The sequence below is a fragment of the Tupaia chinensis genome, unplaced genomic scaffold (genome assembly GCF_000334495.1).
Source record: "Tupaia chinensis unplaced genomic scaffold, TupChi_1.0 Scaffold000256_1, whole genome shotgun sequence".
NCBI lineage: Eukaryota > Metazoa > Chordata > Mammalia > Scandentia > Tupaiidae > Tupaia > Tupaia belangeri.
In genome coordinates this window covers 2,529,184-2,547,585 of record NW_006159736.1, presented here as the reverse complement: position 1 = coordinate 2,547,585, position 18,402 = coordinate 2,529,184, and the positions used below count along the sequence as shown (strand labels likewise).

General features: G+C 37.2%; 1 protein-coding gene across 1 annotated transcript in view; it reads right to left on the bottom strand.

Annotated features, from left to right (window-relative positions):
- Positions 1–18,402, bottom strand: part of DST (dystonin) — a 576,919-nt gene that overhangs the window by 136,415 nt on the left and 422,102 nt on the right. The window contains exons 43-49 of the mRNA XM_014588047.2: positions 17,614–17,790; positions 8,417–8,540; positions 5,559–5,770; positions 4,600–4,917; positions 3,970–4,136; positions 1,820–1,976; positions 481–607 (exon numbers count right to left, since the gene is read on the bottom strand). Coding sequence (XP_014443533.1) covers positions 481–607; positions 1,820–1,976; positions 3,970–4,136; positions 4,600–4,917; positions 5,559–5,770; positions 8,417–8,540; positions 17,614–17,790 — 1,282 coding nt within the window. The remainder of the gene's footprint in view (positions 1–480; positions 608–1,819; positions 1,977–3,969; positions 4,137–4,599; positions 4,918–5,558; positions 5,771–8,416; positions 8,541–17,613; positions 17,791–18,402) is intronic.

The window sequence follows — 18,402 nt, the reverse complement described above, 5'->3', positions numbered from 1 at the left end:
TTTTTAAATTTTAATTGCCAGAGGCCATGTATGCTCTCCAGAGAGAGAGACAGGGAGACAGAGACAGAAAGAGAGAGGCTGAAAACACCATGACCCGCCAATGGGTCATGGTTATGCCCCGATCCCTCCTCTTTTTCTCCATCCTGTCAGGATTTGGGGCATGCGCACATAAGTACCTGGCATTTTCCTCAAGTCACTGTGTCTGGGATTCAAACAGTACAGTTAGCATTTTGAGATCTTGCTCCCTCAACTACCAGGCCATAGGCCTAGCCAATGAAATCTTTAATAAAATGAAATGTAAGAGGAATTTGAAATTTGATTAGTACAGATATTTTATCATGGCAAGTTTTAGTGTTTATAGACACCACCCTTCTTGTCACTTTCACCTCATACGTTAATTTAAACAATAATACACGTAAAATTAAGGCAAGTGAACCCAATTCTTACAGTTTTTGCTGTAGGTGTAAATAACACACATACCTGATTTAACTGCTGCTATTGCCTTCGCAGGGGTGGTTACAGCACTTACTAGGTTACATAGTGAGATCCCGCTGTTTTTTACTTTCTGAATCTCTGGTGTTTTTAAACTCCACTTTTCCTGCAATTTCTTGAGATATAAAAACACATTATTTTTCAGTCTTCTTACTATTGTCAAAGTTGTACATTATAATTCAATTTCTTAGACATGTCTTAAAGCAATAATGCTTGTGGGCCCTGATTTGTAAGGGGGTGGATGGAAAAAAGAGGCATCATCTCTGTTCCCACAGCCCAGATGACTGTTAACACTGTTAGCAGTGAGAAGTGGGGTACGGCCCATTCTGCATTCTGCTCCTGGCCACAGTGGAAGTCCAGCTATTTGTGGCTGTCATGTGTTCCAAAGTAACTGTCAACTGTAAGTCTATAAAGCTGTACTAGGTAATAGCTAAGTTACAACATGAAATGTACTAGGAACAATAAAAATAAATGGAAATTCAGAATTCCATTTAACAGTTGGTCTTAATCATCAAGATTTTAGTGAATTTTTAAAAACACACACCTCTACAAATTTCAAGTGGAAAAAATGTCATAACTGTTCATGAGTTTTATGACTTAAGATGACAAAAGACTTGTGCACCATTTGTGCAGGGGCTTGAAATAACTCTATCTTCAAATACTATTTATTGTAATAGATCCAAGGTAGAGTAAAATAGTGAGTGAAATGAAGGCTCTTTTATTTAATGCTCTGAAAATGGTGTCAAACATAATTGAAACCAGGGACCAGCAGTTAGCATAATGGCTATGTCACTGGACTCCCATGTTGACCGTGGTTCGAGTCCCGGACCTGGTGGCTTAAAACTCATGCTGGGCACGTGTGCGTGTGTGCCCAAGATCCCAAGAGAAGAATGGAAGAGAAGGGACTGTGGCATGGCCATGTCCCCTGGGGGGTGATTTCTCACTTTCTGTCTCTCTGTCTCGCTGTCTCTGTCTTTCTGGCGAGTGCACACGCCCTATAGCAAAAATCTATACTAAGTATACTAAACCTATACAAAAAAATTTAAAACGAAGTAGAGATATGGGAGGGAAGGAAATTTGGATACTAGAGCAGTCAGAAATTTATTATACATCTTTTTAAAAAAGCAAATTAACTAAAGGTTTATGTTCTTCCTAGAAAGGATCAGTAAACTCCATGTCATGATTTCTAATGATCACTAAAATATACAGGATATATATGAAAATTTAATTTGTATGATATTTGACCAAAGGAAACTATCATCAGTCTGTTAACCATCCATTACTGACCCAGGCAAATGAAAAACTAGTATTAGATATAATGATTCACCTTCGTTTCTTCCAAAGCTTTTCCTAAATCCTCTGCACCAAAAGAGGGCTGCACGATGGGGACACTTTCTGTTGTTTCTTTTATCCATGACTTCAATGATTTAACAAGGACTTGAAAAGCATCCAGCTGTTCTTGACAAGAAATCACAGCTTCTTTTCTAGAAAACAAAAATTATACAAGATCCTAAGCAGAAAGAGATGCTGCAAAGGACTAGTTACTAACAACTGATTATTCCTACATCAGACCTAATATTAAAAAAAAAAACAAAACAAGCCCCCTCCAACCAACTTCTTACACACACTCTAAACCATTTGATATACGAGAAAAGGTTTCATAAGTAGCTAATGAAACTGACTGAATAACTATTTGCCTCATGTAAGGTTCACAGATAAAGATAAAAGCAGTTGGGTCAGCAGATGGCATATTGGCTAAGGTCCTAGACTCCCACATGGTTAACCATGGTTCAAGTCCCGGACCTGGCAGCTTGCTTTCTCACTTTTTCTCTTTCTCTGTCTCTCTCTCTGGTCAAATTAAAAATAAATAAGTAAATAAAAAACTTTCAGAAACATAGATGCAGTCAAGAAATCTGTAACCCACACATAGATATTTGTACTAAATAATACTATGTAAACTCTAAGAGTACATAAACATTTATAATATTACTTAGATTCAATGAGCTTTGATCTACTGTATATAATACTTAATGATAGCAGATACAGAACCAGAAGGGAAATAAATCACGGACAAGAGGAAAACATAATGCCATCTAGTGGTTTCTACACTGTACTTCAGTCATGTTAAAGGATGGATAAACAGAATGCTTCAGAGAGTACAGGAGTTAGTCTCTCAAAATGAAATGATACCTAATGACTAGAAAATTTTAATGGGTGCCTCCCATATAGTGACCCAGAAAGTTCCACAGTAAATACAAGGGTATTTCTGAGCTTAGGGAAGAGGGCATGTGCTCAGCACATGAACAACTACAAGGATGGTTAATTTGGCATGTGGGTAACATGTGTGATTGTTGGAATATTGACAGATATATACTGAAGTGGGGCTAATTTCTTATTATTACGTAGTTTTAAAGTTGGGTCTATTGGAATGAAGTAATAACCTAGAGATCACTGAAAGAAACCAAGAACATTTCTTCTATGCAATGCGAATTAAATATCACATGACATGATGCAAAATATAGCTATATAAATAGATCATACTCAAAAGTTTTAGGTAGAGAATTCTAAAAAAAATAAAGAGTAGCTTATAAAGAAATTACTATTTTCTGTTTGGGGGCTGCTCTACATACATAGCATAGAATACATAGCAAAATTAGATATGTATTCTAAACTAACATAAGATCAGAAATGTAAAAGTTTAGTCACAAGGCTTTATCCCTTTATAGCTTTATAGCTCAACTTAGGTTCATTTTCTTATTTCTTACCTTGTTTTTTCATGGACTCAGGTATCATCTGCTACTCTTTAATAAACTATTATACAAAAAAAGGCCATTCATTAAAAACTACATTGAAATTGTGGGTTTTGGGTTGTTGTTTTTCGAGTTTCTTAAGAAGCAATAATATTAAGTATTTACTTGACACTTTTCTAATTTTTTTTTTCTTATAAACACTAATAGCTATGAGCTTCCCTCTCATGGTTGCTTTCACTGTCCCAAAGCTTATTGAGAGTGGTGTGCTCATTATCATTGGTTTCAATGAATCTGAGTTCAGTCTTCATTTCCTTAGTAGCTTGGATTCGTTCAGGCTGTTTAGTCATAGCTTCTGAATTAATCTCAGGAAACAAAGAACCACAAGTAGCCTTTCAAGGTTATTTCTGACTTTTCAAATAAAACTGTGATATTTGCCAAAGGCTTCAGAGACTAGTGAGTTTATATCATTTTCAGTAATATTCTACCACTACCATTTTTCTTATCTAGTATTTTTTTGTCCTTTATTTAAGAATTATTAAATTTTTCTATGTATTTAAAAAAATAATATAGCTAATTTTAATGGCAAAAAATTGTTGTACTATAAAAATACTTATTAATTAGCTCTATGCTTACTTTCAAATTTTCAAATTGTTTCAATTATCTATATAAGTAAAAGTAATTCAATCTAATAAGTACAATAAAATACAATTTTTAAAGTGATGCTTACTTTTCTTTGATAGTATCCTCCATTTCCTTGAATTTCTTTAACAAATTATTTGTTTTTTCAAAAACCAGAGCCTTATCACCTGGTAAGCCATGGCTGGATATCTCCTTCAGGAGACTATGCAAAACTTCGAGATCTTTCTTGTGTTCTAAGAATTCAGAAGATGATTCCTACAAGGCATTTATATTTTTAGTTAATATAGATGCTACTAGACCTTCAAATGGTATTCCATTCAGAGGTATGTATGGGATCAAAATGACTCTATTCAGATATTGCACAATCTACCTGTAGTCAATCCTCTAAATATAATAACCATGTGATAGAGTATTAAAAAGAGAACACAGTAAACTTTACTTGATTAAGAATGTAGTCTATATTCTGTCTCTATGAGGGTTCTGGCACATAGATTATATTTATATCATCTATGATATGTGTGATAAATGGCATTTATTTCTAATCAATGAGCAAAGGCTTCAAGAAGAAATAAAGTTTGAGATTTTTAAAGAAGAAGCACATAGATCTTTGCATAAGCAATTGAAATGATTGCTAATTATAATTCTGCCAATAATTATGTTAATTTGCCTTAACTATAAACCAACTTGATCAGCCTCATAAGTTTTAAGGAAGACAAACCTGCATATACTGAGACAATTCAGTAACATCTTTTCCTGGTACATCTGCCTCAGTAAGAGCCTGAGTTTTAGTTTCTAAAAATGTTTGGAGCTTTTCTGAGAGGTTCTCAAACAGTTCAACTTTAGTTTTCAGCTCCTCTATTTTGGCAAGTTTTTCTTTGTGTTTGTGACTTGCTTCTGAAAACCGAACAGACAGGTCCTTCATTTTGGCTTGCAGTGAGGATGCAGTGGATGGGTCTGTTGTTTCTATAAATTTCTTTACTTTTTCATTCATGGCATTTATACTACTCTGACGACCTGCAATATCTTGTTCCAACATCTGAAATAAATGAAATATTACATATGTTTTATAATTATATTTACAAATAATACCACAGTTTTGCAAACTACTATTCATAACAACCTTGGCTAGAATGACCTGTGACTAAGAGGTTTAACAGTTGTAACTGAATGACAAGTTTGATCTCTCCCTTGAAGAATCCCATCTCAAATCTCTTCCAGGGAGAGTAGAGAACAGCTGGCTAGTTGCTTAGAAGAGTCAGGATATTTCTGCAACTCAGCAACCCCTGGGATCTAATGGAGCCTAGGGATTAGCCATGGTCCTCATTTTTAAAAGGCTAGACAATAACACGATTGATCTGATTAACCCTCCTGTGCAGCTGGCTGAAGCAATGATAAATAAGATAAGACTCAATGTATGCAAAAGCCCACTATAATGAGTCATATTCATGGAAAAGCATACAAAGATCTTTCTATAGTCATTCACAGAAAAATTGTTTTACACATTTGATTTTGTACAAGCACTACTTTCCACTCTGTTGAATTCAGAAAACATCTCTTTTTCTGTATCCTTAAATTTGTCTTAAATCTATCTATCCCTGGAGCTTATAAAACTGTATTGTTGTTGTTGTTTTAACTACCTGTAGGTAAAATTCAATTTCTCTCCAAAATTTCACTTACAATGTTTTTACTGATGATATCCTGAAGAGCAGTAGAGTTTAAGGGCATTTGACCTTGTTCTTCTTTCAGAGAACTTTCCACACTTCCCATCCAGTCCAGCATTTCATCCAAGCCATCCTGCACGCTCAACGAGCGGGTCAGGGTTATCTGGAGTTTTTCATTTCGTTCATTAACAGACTTGGACAGATCATCGTATCTCCCAACAATGTCATCTAGTCCAAACAGATCAAGCTATGTTAACCACAAACTTTCCTGTGCCCATAACATTTCCACATAAAAATTGAAAGAATAATAAAAGGCTTAAATGATGAAGCTTATAATGTACAATCAGAACACCACCTTAAAAAAAGGAGGGCCAGCACATGATGTGGGGGTTAAGATGGCTGAATTACTCATGGTCAACTGTGCAGTTCAAGTTCTGGACCTGGCAACTTGAAAATCATGCCAGGCGCATGTGTGTGCAGCCCAAAATCTCAAGAGGAGAATGGAAAAGAAAGTACTGCAGTGTGACCCTCTGCCCTTGGGGGTGATTTCTCACTCTTTTACCCACCAACTCTCTCCAGTGAGCACACATGCCCTATAGCAAAAAAATAAATAAAAATGCTTGTGGAAAATGAAAAATTAATTTTTGTCCCCATAAAAGTTCATATGTATGTCATCTGCATGTGAAAGAGATCTTTGAATACATAAACAGAGTTATAACAGAAAGATGAAAAAGTAGTAAACTTTATTAATCTTTGGATTACATACTGGTTCTCAATTTGACATTTTAAATTGGCCATACATGCTGATAACTATGTGGGGGAAAAGGTGCCAACCACATACAGCTATTCTCAAAATAATACACAGCTATAAAGACGTATCAAGAACTAACCTTTACATTAAAAATTATCACTCTCTCTCCTACACACAAACATACACAAAAGCAAAGTGTTGTCATCTTTCACAATTTAAGAAATGTACTCAATGCACAGAAATTAGCAGATGCAAATGTAATGAAAAAAATACACAATGAAAATCTACTAAAAGGAAGGAAACTGAGATTATACTTCTAAAGCACACACAAAAGAACTTAATTCAAACTTTAAAGGTAGGGGCTAGCAGATGGTATAGTGGTTAAGGCACTGGACTCCCACAGAGTCAACCACAGTTTGAGTCCTAGAGCCAGCAGCTTGAAACTCATGCTGAGCACATGTGCATGCATACCCAAAATCTCAAAGAGGAGATTGGAAGAAAGGGACTGTGGTGTGACTATCCCCTCGGGGGGGGGTGTGATATATCACTTCTGTCTCTCTTTCTCTCTGGTGAGAACATGTGCCCTATAGCAGAAATCTCTCCCTTCCCCCCCAAAAAAAGTTTAGGGACCAGCAGAGGGCAAAGTGGTTACATCACTGGACTCCCATGTAGTCAACTGCTATTTGTGTCCTGGACCCAGAGCCTTAAAACTCACACCAGGCACATGTGTGTGCATGCCCAAAATCCTGAGAGGAAAATGTAGGAGAAGGGATTGTAGCGTGGCCATCTTCCTGGGGTGAGTTCTCACTTTCTATCTCTCTGTCTCTCCAGTGAATGCACATGCCCTATAGCAAAAATCTCCCTCTTAAAAAAGAAAAAAAAGTTTAAAGGTAGGTAAAATGGAAAAGTAAACTTAACAGGCTAACCTATCTCAGATGAGATAAGCTTTACTTCCAATTTTAAAAGTTTAAGATGCTAAAAACAAAACCGTTCTGGCCTACTTTTCACTTGAATCTAAAACTACACTGTAATATACTACATTCTACACTGTAGACCAATGAGAAGTTCAAAGAGCAATTTTCTTTTTCTACAGGGTGCATATGTTCTTTGGAGAGAGAGAGAGAGAGAGAGAGAAAGTGAGAAACCAGGGATGGCCACATAATCCCTTCTCCTTCATTCTCCTCTCAGGATTTTGAGTGTGCACATACGTGCTCCTGGTATGTTCTTCAAGCCCCAGGCTGCAAGACTTGATCCATGATGTCAGCTTTGTGGCTGTACGTCTTTTTCCTTCAAATTCCTCGGCCCAAGTCTTTAAAGCAGTGATCTCCAATGTGAGTGTACAAGATTGTGCATTGGGATAAAAGGGCAAAATGTTAGAACTTCCACCTGTATTTGGATATTACACTTCAAAACTTGATACTTTAATGCTTTATAATTATAATATACATAATAATACATGTATATGATTTATATGTTCATTAGAGAGGTACAAGCTAAAATCAATCATTGATAGAGGCACACAATCAAAAATGCATATCTGTAAGAATGAAAAAAGGTTTTCCTTCTATAGATTGGTTTTAAAGGAAGAAAATTCCATCCTTATCCTCATATAAAATTTCTACTCATATGTTAAATATATTATTTTCAATCTATACAGCCCCTACCCCTAAGATTCTGTTAAAACTGCCAAAAACCAGGGGAACCAGCAGTTAGCGTAATGGCTATGTCGCTGGACTCCCACGTAGTCGACCACAGTTCGCGTCCCGGACCCGGTGGCTTAGAACTCACACCAGGCGTGTGTGCGTGCATGTCCAGGATCCCGGGAAGAGAATGGAGGAGAAGGGATTGCGGCGTGACCATCCCCCCTGAGGGGTGATTTCTCGCTTTCTGTCTTTATGTCTCTCTCTTTCTGTCTGGCGAGCTCACGCGCCCTATAGCAAAAACCTCTCCAAAAAAAACCTGCCAAAAACCATACCTTCTCCTCAAATCAGCAATGCCCTCCCCCCAAAAAAATCATAAATACTACACAATAATATCAGTGAACATTTTCTCTTACATATTAGAATACATTTTTTTTTAAGAATTGACTTGTAAGACAGGAAACAAGAAAATTGATATCTTACCAAGTGTTTTCTGAATATCATTCTTGGCTGGAAGTAAAGATCCTCTGGCATCTAAAAGCACTTCAGCTGTTTTTTTCAGTTTTTCGACAGCAGCCTGCTGACTCGATATCTGTCCTTGTAGAGCCTGGATAATGAAATGCTTTTCAGTTATGCTCAGTAAAACAAACAAACAAACAAATCCACAATGAAAAAGATGACATATAATAAGATAAGGTTAAACTGGGCAGAGTAAATTTTCATCCCATATCTTTCATCACTCTAAACACAAGCCAGAGTTTTGAGAGTAAGACCAGTGATAAAGTGGCATTAGCAAAAGAAGTACCAGTTTGGATAATATGAATGCAATCTTGAAATAAATTCTCAAGCATATGTTCAAAATAATTTGCCTACCTCTTGACCTTAGAACGCTACAACACCCCCACTACAAACAAAACACACCAAAGAACAAAAAACTTTGGAGACTACTTCTGACTCCAAGCAAAGAGACAAACACCTCTTTATCAGTAGATCTCGCCTTGATTCTAATTCATTTTAATTTTGTCAATTCAATTTTAAAACAATTTTTTAATTTAGATTTTTGCCATGGAGTATGTGTGTTCAACACAGAAAGACAAAGACAGAGGAAGAGGGAAAGTGATAAATCACACCCCAGAGGGATGGCAATACTTCAACCCCTTCTCTTCCATTCTCTTCTCAAGATTCTGGGCATGTATGTACATGGACCTGGTATGTTTTTTAAGCTGCTGGGTCCAGAACTTGAACCAAGGAGTAGGTCATGTGGGACCCAGTGCTTTAATTATCACACCACCTGCTGGACCTCGAAAATATTCTTAAGTACCTAACAAATTGAAAAAGACTTGCTACATTTTGTAAAACTACACACACACACACACACACACACACACACACACACACACAAAGACATGAAACTTACTGATGAGAATCTTATAGTCTAAGTGATAAGTGCCAAAGGTGAATTTTAAAAAATTACTGAAACTTGAGAATTATTATAAATATGAAGTGAAATGATGATCGTCAAATGGTGTTGGCACTGAGATGTATCCTGAAGAAAGTACAGAAGTGAGCATGTAGAAATGGAGAAGGAGCTGAGCGGAAGGGGAAGAGTGGTGGGGGTCGGGGGAATGGAGAAGGAGAACATTTCTCTCCAAGATGAGCAGAAGACACAAAGATGGAGATAGAAAAACCACAGGAAAAAGGGAGAGTCCCATTCAGTTGGAGGAAGTCTATGGGTGAATAAATGGAAATAGGGCTGGAAAAGTCTCAACTGTCCAGCTAAGGAATTTACATTTTACCCTGTAACAATGGGGAGTTCATCAATGTTTTCAAGTAAGGTGTTAAAAGACTCAGAGTTATCCCATAGGCAGGCTAAACCTGTAGCACATTTTGGGAAAAACGCAAAGGGGAAAGAAATGAAGCAGAGATACCAGTTGGAGGTAACTTCAGCAGTATCAAAGCACTGACCACTACTGAGGACTGAGTACTAAAGACAGCTCCTCTACTCTGTCTGTCTGGACTGAGAAAGTGACATTAGTTGTGGAGCTGGGAAGAGTCCAAAGGACTTGGTAACATTATCTAAAGCTACACTCCGATATGGTAGCCAATAACTATACTACTTGTGACTTTTTTCAATTTAAATAAAATAAAATTAAAAATTCAATTCCTCAGTTGCACTGGCCACATTTCAAGTACTCAGTAACCACAGGTGAGTACTGGCTGAGAAAGTGACATTAGTTGTGGAGCTGGGAAGAGTCCAAAGGACTTGGTAACATTATCTAAAGCTACACTCCGATATGGTAGCCAATAACTATACTACTTGTGACTTTTTTCAATTTAAATAAAATAAAATTAAAAATTCAATTCCTCAGTTGCACTGGCCACATTTCAAGTACTCAGTAACCACAGGTGAGTACTGGCTGCCATACTGGACAGAGCAGACTAAAGAGCATTTTCATCATCTACACAGCACTGTTCAAGAGAGCATGAACAGACAACATGAAGAGGTGAGAGGAAAGAAATAGCCAAAGATTTTGAGCCTCAGTAATAGAATTTGTAAACAAAAGGAAAAGCAAATTTAACTGTAAAGAATTCATGACTTCAAAGTGCTGCCAGGAATCCTCATACGGAAAGACACAGTAAAGCTGGAGGAGACTGAACCCAAACAGAACCTAGACATAAAGAATTGAAAGGGAGACTGCTAAGGGAGAAAACACAGAAATCCCAGAAAAGGAGATTATAAAGAACCGGAGAATATTTATATGAAAGTGATGGAGAAAGGGGGGGAAAAAGGTGTGTGATTAAGAAGGAATAAATGGGGGACCAGCATTTGGCATAATGGCTATGTCACTGAACTCGCATGTAGTCGACTGCAGTTTGAGTCCCGGACCCAGTGGTTTAAACTCATGTCAGGTGTGTGCACATGCATTTCCAAGATCCCGAGAGGAGAATGGAGGAGGAGGGATTACGCATGGCCATCTCCCATGGGTGGGGGGTGATTTCTTGTTTTCTGTGTCTCTGTCTCTTTCTTTTTGGTGAACGTATGTGCTCTATAGCAAAAACCTCTCCAGAAAAAAAAAAAAAAAAAAACAGGGACCAGCAGTTAGGGTAATGGCTTTTTCCACTGAATTCCCATTTAGATATGTCACTGAATTCCCATATAGAAGACCGCGGTTCAAGTCCCGGACCCGGTGGCTTAAACTCACACTGGGCGCGTGTGCGTGCATGCCCAAGATCCCGAGGAGAATGGAGGAGAAAAAGGTACAAAGGGGTCTAGAATTCTGTACTGGATAGAAAGAAGGTGCAAAAACTTAAAGCTAGGAAGAACGTGCAAAAACCAACATAGCAATTGTTTCAGAAAGAATAATGTAAATCAAAAGACTAAAGAGTCTTTTCCTTTGCTGAATAGAAGTCTCTATGGCTCTTTGAGTGAGCAGATGCTGTTCAACAATGGGAATGAGGAGAAAGGAGATAGAAGCAGGAACCATAGATAAGTCTTCCAGAAGCTTGGTCCTGAATTCCTACACCTGATGGACCTCTGCCTACGTGAGATGACTGGCTGCACAGGCCCTATGTTTGGCTTATTTCACTTAAGACAACTCGAGTTCCCTTTCTAGTCTTGCATGCAAGTTTCAAAGTTCCATATGTCCAACTCCAGTGAACTCATCCCTGGCCATAGGCCCAGGTTTCCGTCTGCCTCTTGAATGCTTCCATCTGCGTGTTGAATAGTCACCTCAAACTCAAAACAGCTCTATTTGAACTCATCTCATTCCCTATGCTGCTACTTACCCCTGGTGTTACATCTACCTACCCAAGTAGTAAACCTGAGTGAGGCTCCTCCTAGATGCTATCTTCTTAAACCTTTTTCACATGCAAATTAATCATAAAGCCCTGACAATTTTACATGCTTTATGTGTGTGTGTATGCTTATATATAAAACATTGATATATTTTATAAATTTAAATCAGACTTCTGATCTTTATATGTGGTTTACTGAAGAATATCTTAGAATAATACTTGTATCGGTGCTGTTTTTCCTAACATAACTCTCAGTATGTTTTTTTTGTTTTGTTTTGTTTTGGAGAGGTTTTTGCTATAGGGCACATGCGTTCGCCAGAAAGATAGAGAAAGACAGAAAGACAGAAAGCGAGAAATCACCCCCCAGAGGGGATGGCCATGCCACAGTCCCTGCTCCCCCACTCTCCTCTTGGGATCTTGGGCATTCATGCACATGTAAGTAGCATGAGTTTAAGCCACCAGGTCTGAGACTTGAACTGCAATCAACTACGTGGGATGCCAGCGACATAGCCATTATGCTAACTGCTGGTCCCCAACTCTCAGTATGTTTTACCTAAAAATACTTACTGGGGCCAGCCAGGTAGAATGGTGATTAAGGCAGCCAGATCTCACATGGCCAACTTCCCAGTTGGAATCCCAGACACGGTGGCTTATAAAGCCTACTGGGTACATGTGTATGTATGCTGAAACATCCCAAAAGGAAAATGGAGGAAAAGGAATTGCAGAGTGGTCCTCCCCCAACCCATGTCCTGGGAGTAGGGAGGTGCTTTCTCACTCCCCTGCCTCTCTCTCCAGCAAGGGCACATGACCTATAGCAAAATTTAAAAATAATAAAATACATATCTAACCACTCACCATCCCTCTGTTTAAAATCTTTCAGTGGCTTGCTTCCCTTCATGATAAAGACCAAGACTGCCAAATGCTATAAAAGGTCCAGTGAAAATTATTCCCTAATTCTCTCTTCAATCTCATCTTTCTTCACTTCCTATTCCAGAATTATCCAACAACACAGCTATTTCTTAGCTATTTGCTCACAATGAACCCAATAACTCTTGGTTTCTCTACATATCAACCTTTTCTGTAACCTAATCCCATCATCCTAAGCCTGGCTCTTATTCATCCTTTAATACTCAGGAGATCCTCAAGTCTCTCCTTACACCTAGATGTCAAAGTCCTCCTCCCAGGAGTCCTCCAAAAATACCCTATGAATTTTATTGGATTTATCTGTTTCTTCCATCAAATTATAACCTTCAGAAGAACTAGGGATTCATCCTAGTGAGCTTTCTATTATCACTGCCTCGCCCAGTGCTTGACATAGATAAAAGTTTCTAGAATAAATGAGTGAATAATGCATGAAGAAATAGGTATGAGACCTAATATGGTCCTCTTTATTTCAGCATTATTTATTAATTAAATAAATGTCTAAAGCTAATGACAAGAATGTTCTCAACTCCTTTTCATAATCCAAGAAATTTGCAATGACACACTATCAGACCATGTCTGTGTCAAAAGGTCCACCAAATTATGACAGATATGTGATCTGAATATAAATTATTTCAAGAGATCACAGAATCTCCATTCAAGTGGATCTGTTTGGGAAATTCTCACAGAGGTTTAGTTACAGAAAGTATAAGAAATATCTCCACACATGAACTTTACTTATAACCAGACTGACATAGAGGTGACAGGGACAGCTGATTCATATAATATGGTTACTTAAGAGATGAAATAAAATTAAGAACACGATTCCCTTAAAATGAGTTTTGTTTTGTTTTTAAGAAAGTAAACTTAATCAATAGCAAAAGTAGGGTTTTAACATTTTTTTGTCTTCTCAAAATGTAACAATGGGCCCAGCATACAAATATTTACTGAGTGAAAGAATACGTAACATAAACTATTGTGCTTCTATAAAACATCCAATGTCAAACATAGCCCTGCCTACTATCTTAAAACTTAGGAATGAACTTTAAAAGAAGCACTTCATTTGTACCTTTTCTTTTTAAAATATCCTATGTCTTTACTCTCCCCAGATATATTCAAGAGAGTTAAAAATGTTCAATTCCTAACATGGATCAAATTACAATCTAGCAAAAGCAGTAATTTATAGTACTACTTTAGAACAAAACTGGAAATAGTAGTACTTCATGTTGTTTTAATAGATTTCAACGAAATTAAAACATAAAAGAAGCATTTGTGACAGGGAATGTTGTTAAGATTATGACTTTGGTCTCCTTGCCTGGACAAGAAAAGGATGATTTCTATAAAGCTATGGGTCAATAAAGCTTGTCCAATTCATAAAACTTTCCTGACTTAACACTAGCTCAGAGAACAGCACAAGCCTAGAAGGTCCGTATCATCAGTCAACACAATCTGGCCCTACAGCTGGTTCCAAATCCAGGCCTCTAACCTAACCCCAGAATCCTGTTTTCTATACTGCTCATGAAACTAAAACTCTTGTTTTATCTAATAGGAGAGAATCTTGAAGAGTTATTATAGCCCAGTGTTATCAGATGATGGACAACATAACTAATAAGTTGCACTAATAACTGCACTATAACTGCGCTAACAACATACTATTGGGAAGAAATATGTCAAATGAACTAATTGAGTGTCCCAAAATTACATTCATTATATAATAAAGGCAGAAGATAGTATGCTAAATGTAAAGAAGACTGACTTTTTATAGATCTTATATGTTTACATTATTACTATAAGAAAACTGTAAGATGGTGTTAATAAAAATAAAAATTAGGGATGAGAGGTGGCATGGTGGTTGAAGTGCTGAACTTCCATATGGCCAACCATGGTTCAAGTCCTGGACCTGGATGCTTGCTTTCTCACTTTCTCTCTCTTGCTTATGCCCTATAGAATATTAAAAATAATAGACACAGGCCATCTACATTTGAGCTCTGAGTGCCCCATTTCAGGGATTAGGACAACTGAAGATTTTTTGCCCGGACTTTACTCTCCTGACCCCAAGATCTAGCCAGGATAGGCCAATCGCAGGAGAAAAGAGAAAATGAGTTCCAGGAGGTGAGGAAGTTCTTGTATGATCTGAAAGAGGAAATACGCATCATAAAAAAGAATCAAATGGAACTGTTAGAGATGAAGGCTGTAATACAGAAAATCAAAACCTCCCTTGAAAGTATTAAAAACAGATTAGATGATGCAAAAGATTGAATGTTAAATATTGAAAACAAAATCTCTGACCTAGAAAAAAATCACCAAAAAGACTGAGAAAATAATCCCCCCCAAATTAGAATAATATATGAGTAATACTAGATACCATTAAATGCCCAGACATCTAGATAATTGGTAGCGCATAAGTTAAAGAAACTAATAAGGGCACTGGTAGTCTATTCCATGAAATCCTAGAGAAAACTTTCCAAACCTAGAGAGGCATTCAAAGATCCAGACTCAAGAAATACAAAGGAACCCACACACAATCAACCCAAGAAGATATTCTCCAAGGCACATCATAGCCAGGCTGACCAAAACCACAGACAGAGACAAGATACTAAAATTGGCAAGAGAGAAACGTCAAATTACTTTCAAAGGATATCCCATAAGGCTAACATCAGACCTCTCATCGCAAACAATGCAAGCAAGGAAAGAATGGAGAAATACATTCAAAGTGTTAAATGAAAAACAATTTCAACCAAGAATACTATACCTGGCAAGATTATCCTTCACATGGGAAGAAAAGACAAAACCATTCTCAGATAAACAAAATCTGAAAGAATTTACCAACACCAAATGAGCTCTCTAAGAAGTTCTGAAGGGTGTGCTATCCCAGGAGAACTAAAGTCAGACACACAGAAATAAGAATACAAAAAAACAACCAAGAGAATGGCCAACTTAATGGAGGGACAAGTCGAGAAAGATCAATAGCATTGAATGCTAACTTTCAGAATTTAAATGGAAAGATCAGACCACAGTAATACTGTAAATTCAACAGAAGCGAGATTAATTACAAGAGGCTTAATGATTTTTGACTAAAACATTACTGATTCTCTTCTATGCTTTGCTTTCCAGATTTAAAGATTTTTTTGTCTTCTCTTGAATTGTTGAAGAGTTATTATAGCCCAGTGTTATCTTCTACCGACTATTTGAAATGAATCCTAACCTTTTTCCTGACTAAGTTTTATACAAATTTCTCTGAACATTTTTTGATTTTGATCTATTAAAACTAAAACTGTTTTTCTTGAAATTAAAAAAAAAATACCTATTTAAAGGCCAAAAGGTGGCATGGTGGTTAAGGTTGCCAGACTCCCACATGGCTGCTGCTGTTCAAGTCCCAGACCTGGCGGCTTACTTTCTCATTTTCCCTCCCTCTCTCTCTCTCTCTCTCTCTTTTTCTCACTCTGTCACTCTCTGGTCAAATAAAAATAAATAAATAAATAAAGTTAAATAAAGTAATTCTTTAAAAAATTACCTATGTAATGACTGCAGTAAGCTAAGTAAGTATAGCTCCAGCTAGGTGCTACTTTATAGTATGTTCATTTTACTCACTGAGATTTATGCCTAAAGTCAGACATGTGTTCATGACAGATCTGTATTTGTAGAAAAGAGTGGAAGGAGGTGGGGACAAGCATTGAAAATGCACATTCGAAAGAAGGAGGCTAGCCGGGGGAAGGCTAATCCAATCCAGGACACATCTGTAATGCCCACTATAGGGCTGGGTAGACTCTCTAGCCCAGAAACACAGTGGTTTTCTCCACTCTCTTTACCTCCTGTCCTCTTCTGTCCTTCCCTCCTCTCATCCTATCTTCTATCCCCTTATACAGCATTCTCCCTTGTTGGCCTTAACGTGCCACATTTTAACCCAGGTATGACTGAGCTTTCTTTCAGCTAGAGGTCACCATTCAACCTTAAGCTTGCCCAATACACAACATCTGTTTTCCTTGTTAACAGAGTAACAATGACCTTTGACCCTGTAACTAACATGCAATAAAATTCTGCAAGATAGGTGTTTAACTAGCAAGAGCATGCTTACTAGCAATGCCAACAATGAACTACTGCTAAGTACCTGTGAAAAATACCATAGAACAGACTTAAGAAATAAAACTTTCAAACTCAGAATTACTAGTCATATTAAAATTGAAATAAAAAGTTATCTCCCCTTATATTGGAATTTTAAAATATGTGTTCAATTATAAAAATAGAATCAGATTCTCTATGTCACCATGAGTATGACAGACTCCCACAGTTCTGCAATTCTGACATCAAACCTGCATTTCTAAAACAACAGGTAGACTTTTTGAGGACTATAGGATAATAACTGAGGTTTATATCTCTATAAATCACAAAGACACTCAAGAGGAACCCAGATCCTGCTTAGAACTCTCTGAATATGACAGTGACATCCCTCCTTCCCTGCCACCTGTCAGTTTATTTGTATCTACCCTGGGTCAGGTAATGTTAAAGGTGCTGGGAATATAGCTATGCACAAAAAAGACAAAACACCTGACCTCATGGAGCTTAATTCCAATAGTAGAAAAACAACGAACAAGGTAAGTATAAAGAAAAGTAAGTGGCCTAGAGAATACTGAGTTTTGTTTGAGGGGGATGCAAGTAACAAGCTACAACAGCAACGTCAAACCAGTTAAAATACATGGGAAAACTAAATGGCCTATAGAGAAGGAAAGCTGTAACTCTTTCTGCACAAAGGATACTTCTCTCATCCTTTTTTTCGCCTACTCTAGGTGAAATGATCACAAAAGTTTAGGAAACTATTAGGTCATTGGGAAAGTCATGATGTATTTTTATGTGTTTTTCTAGGTAAAAAAAATGCATCATAACTTTTCTGACAACTCAATAGAATCCTTTCATAAGACTACTGAAGGATTGGATGTTCTTCTTTTTTCTTTCTCTCCCTTTTTTACCTTGGTCTCTTCTAATTGCCTCTGGAGATTTTTGGGGTCGACAGCAATAGCTTCAGATAAGTGTTTGCTCGCTGTGGCCTCACAAGCCTGGAGTCCAGAAAGGAGTCCACACGAAGCATCTTCATAGTGTTGGTATTTGTCCACCAGATCTTTAAGATTATTTCCAAGAACATTGCACTAAAAATCAAAAAGGAAAAGGATTGAAGATTGAAACCCAAATTTAACTTTAGGACCTGTGAACTATTTAACTTGGAAGAAACCAGACTTCAATCAAATTAAGAAAAACTCAGGAGGGCTAAGATTTTCTCCTTTACATGAAAAACCATCCTCCAAGAAGTCAAAAAGGAACCCTAAAAATAAGACAGTTTTAGATTTCCATAAATTCAAAACATATTTACATGGGCTGAGTCTTAGCCCAGAATAAAGGGTAAGCTAGATGTTAATTGTCGGAGGAGACATATCTACCAGGGCACATTCCCGTTGGGTTTTTTGCTCCCTGTGGACAGATATGTATCTGATTGAAAGGTTTTTGAGGTGCTTCATGCATCATTTCTATGTATGGCACAGGACCGGTTAATGCAAAAAGGGCAGAAAGCCTACATTTGAATGAAGCAAAGTCCAAGAGTCAATAATGTTCTTCAAGTCATTTAAAGAACTTGTACGTCTGTTTAGTTTATATGGCAAATGGCAAAATATTTTCTTAGGGTTTTGTTCATGTTTTTGGTTTTTGTTTTGTTTTGTTTTTGAATAAACCCTTTTACTTGTCCACAGAAGTAAAAAAAGGGAAAG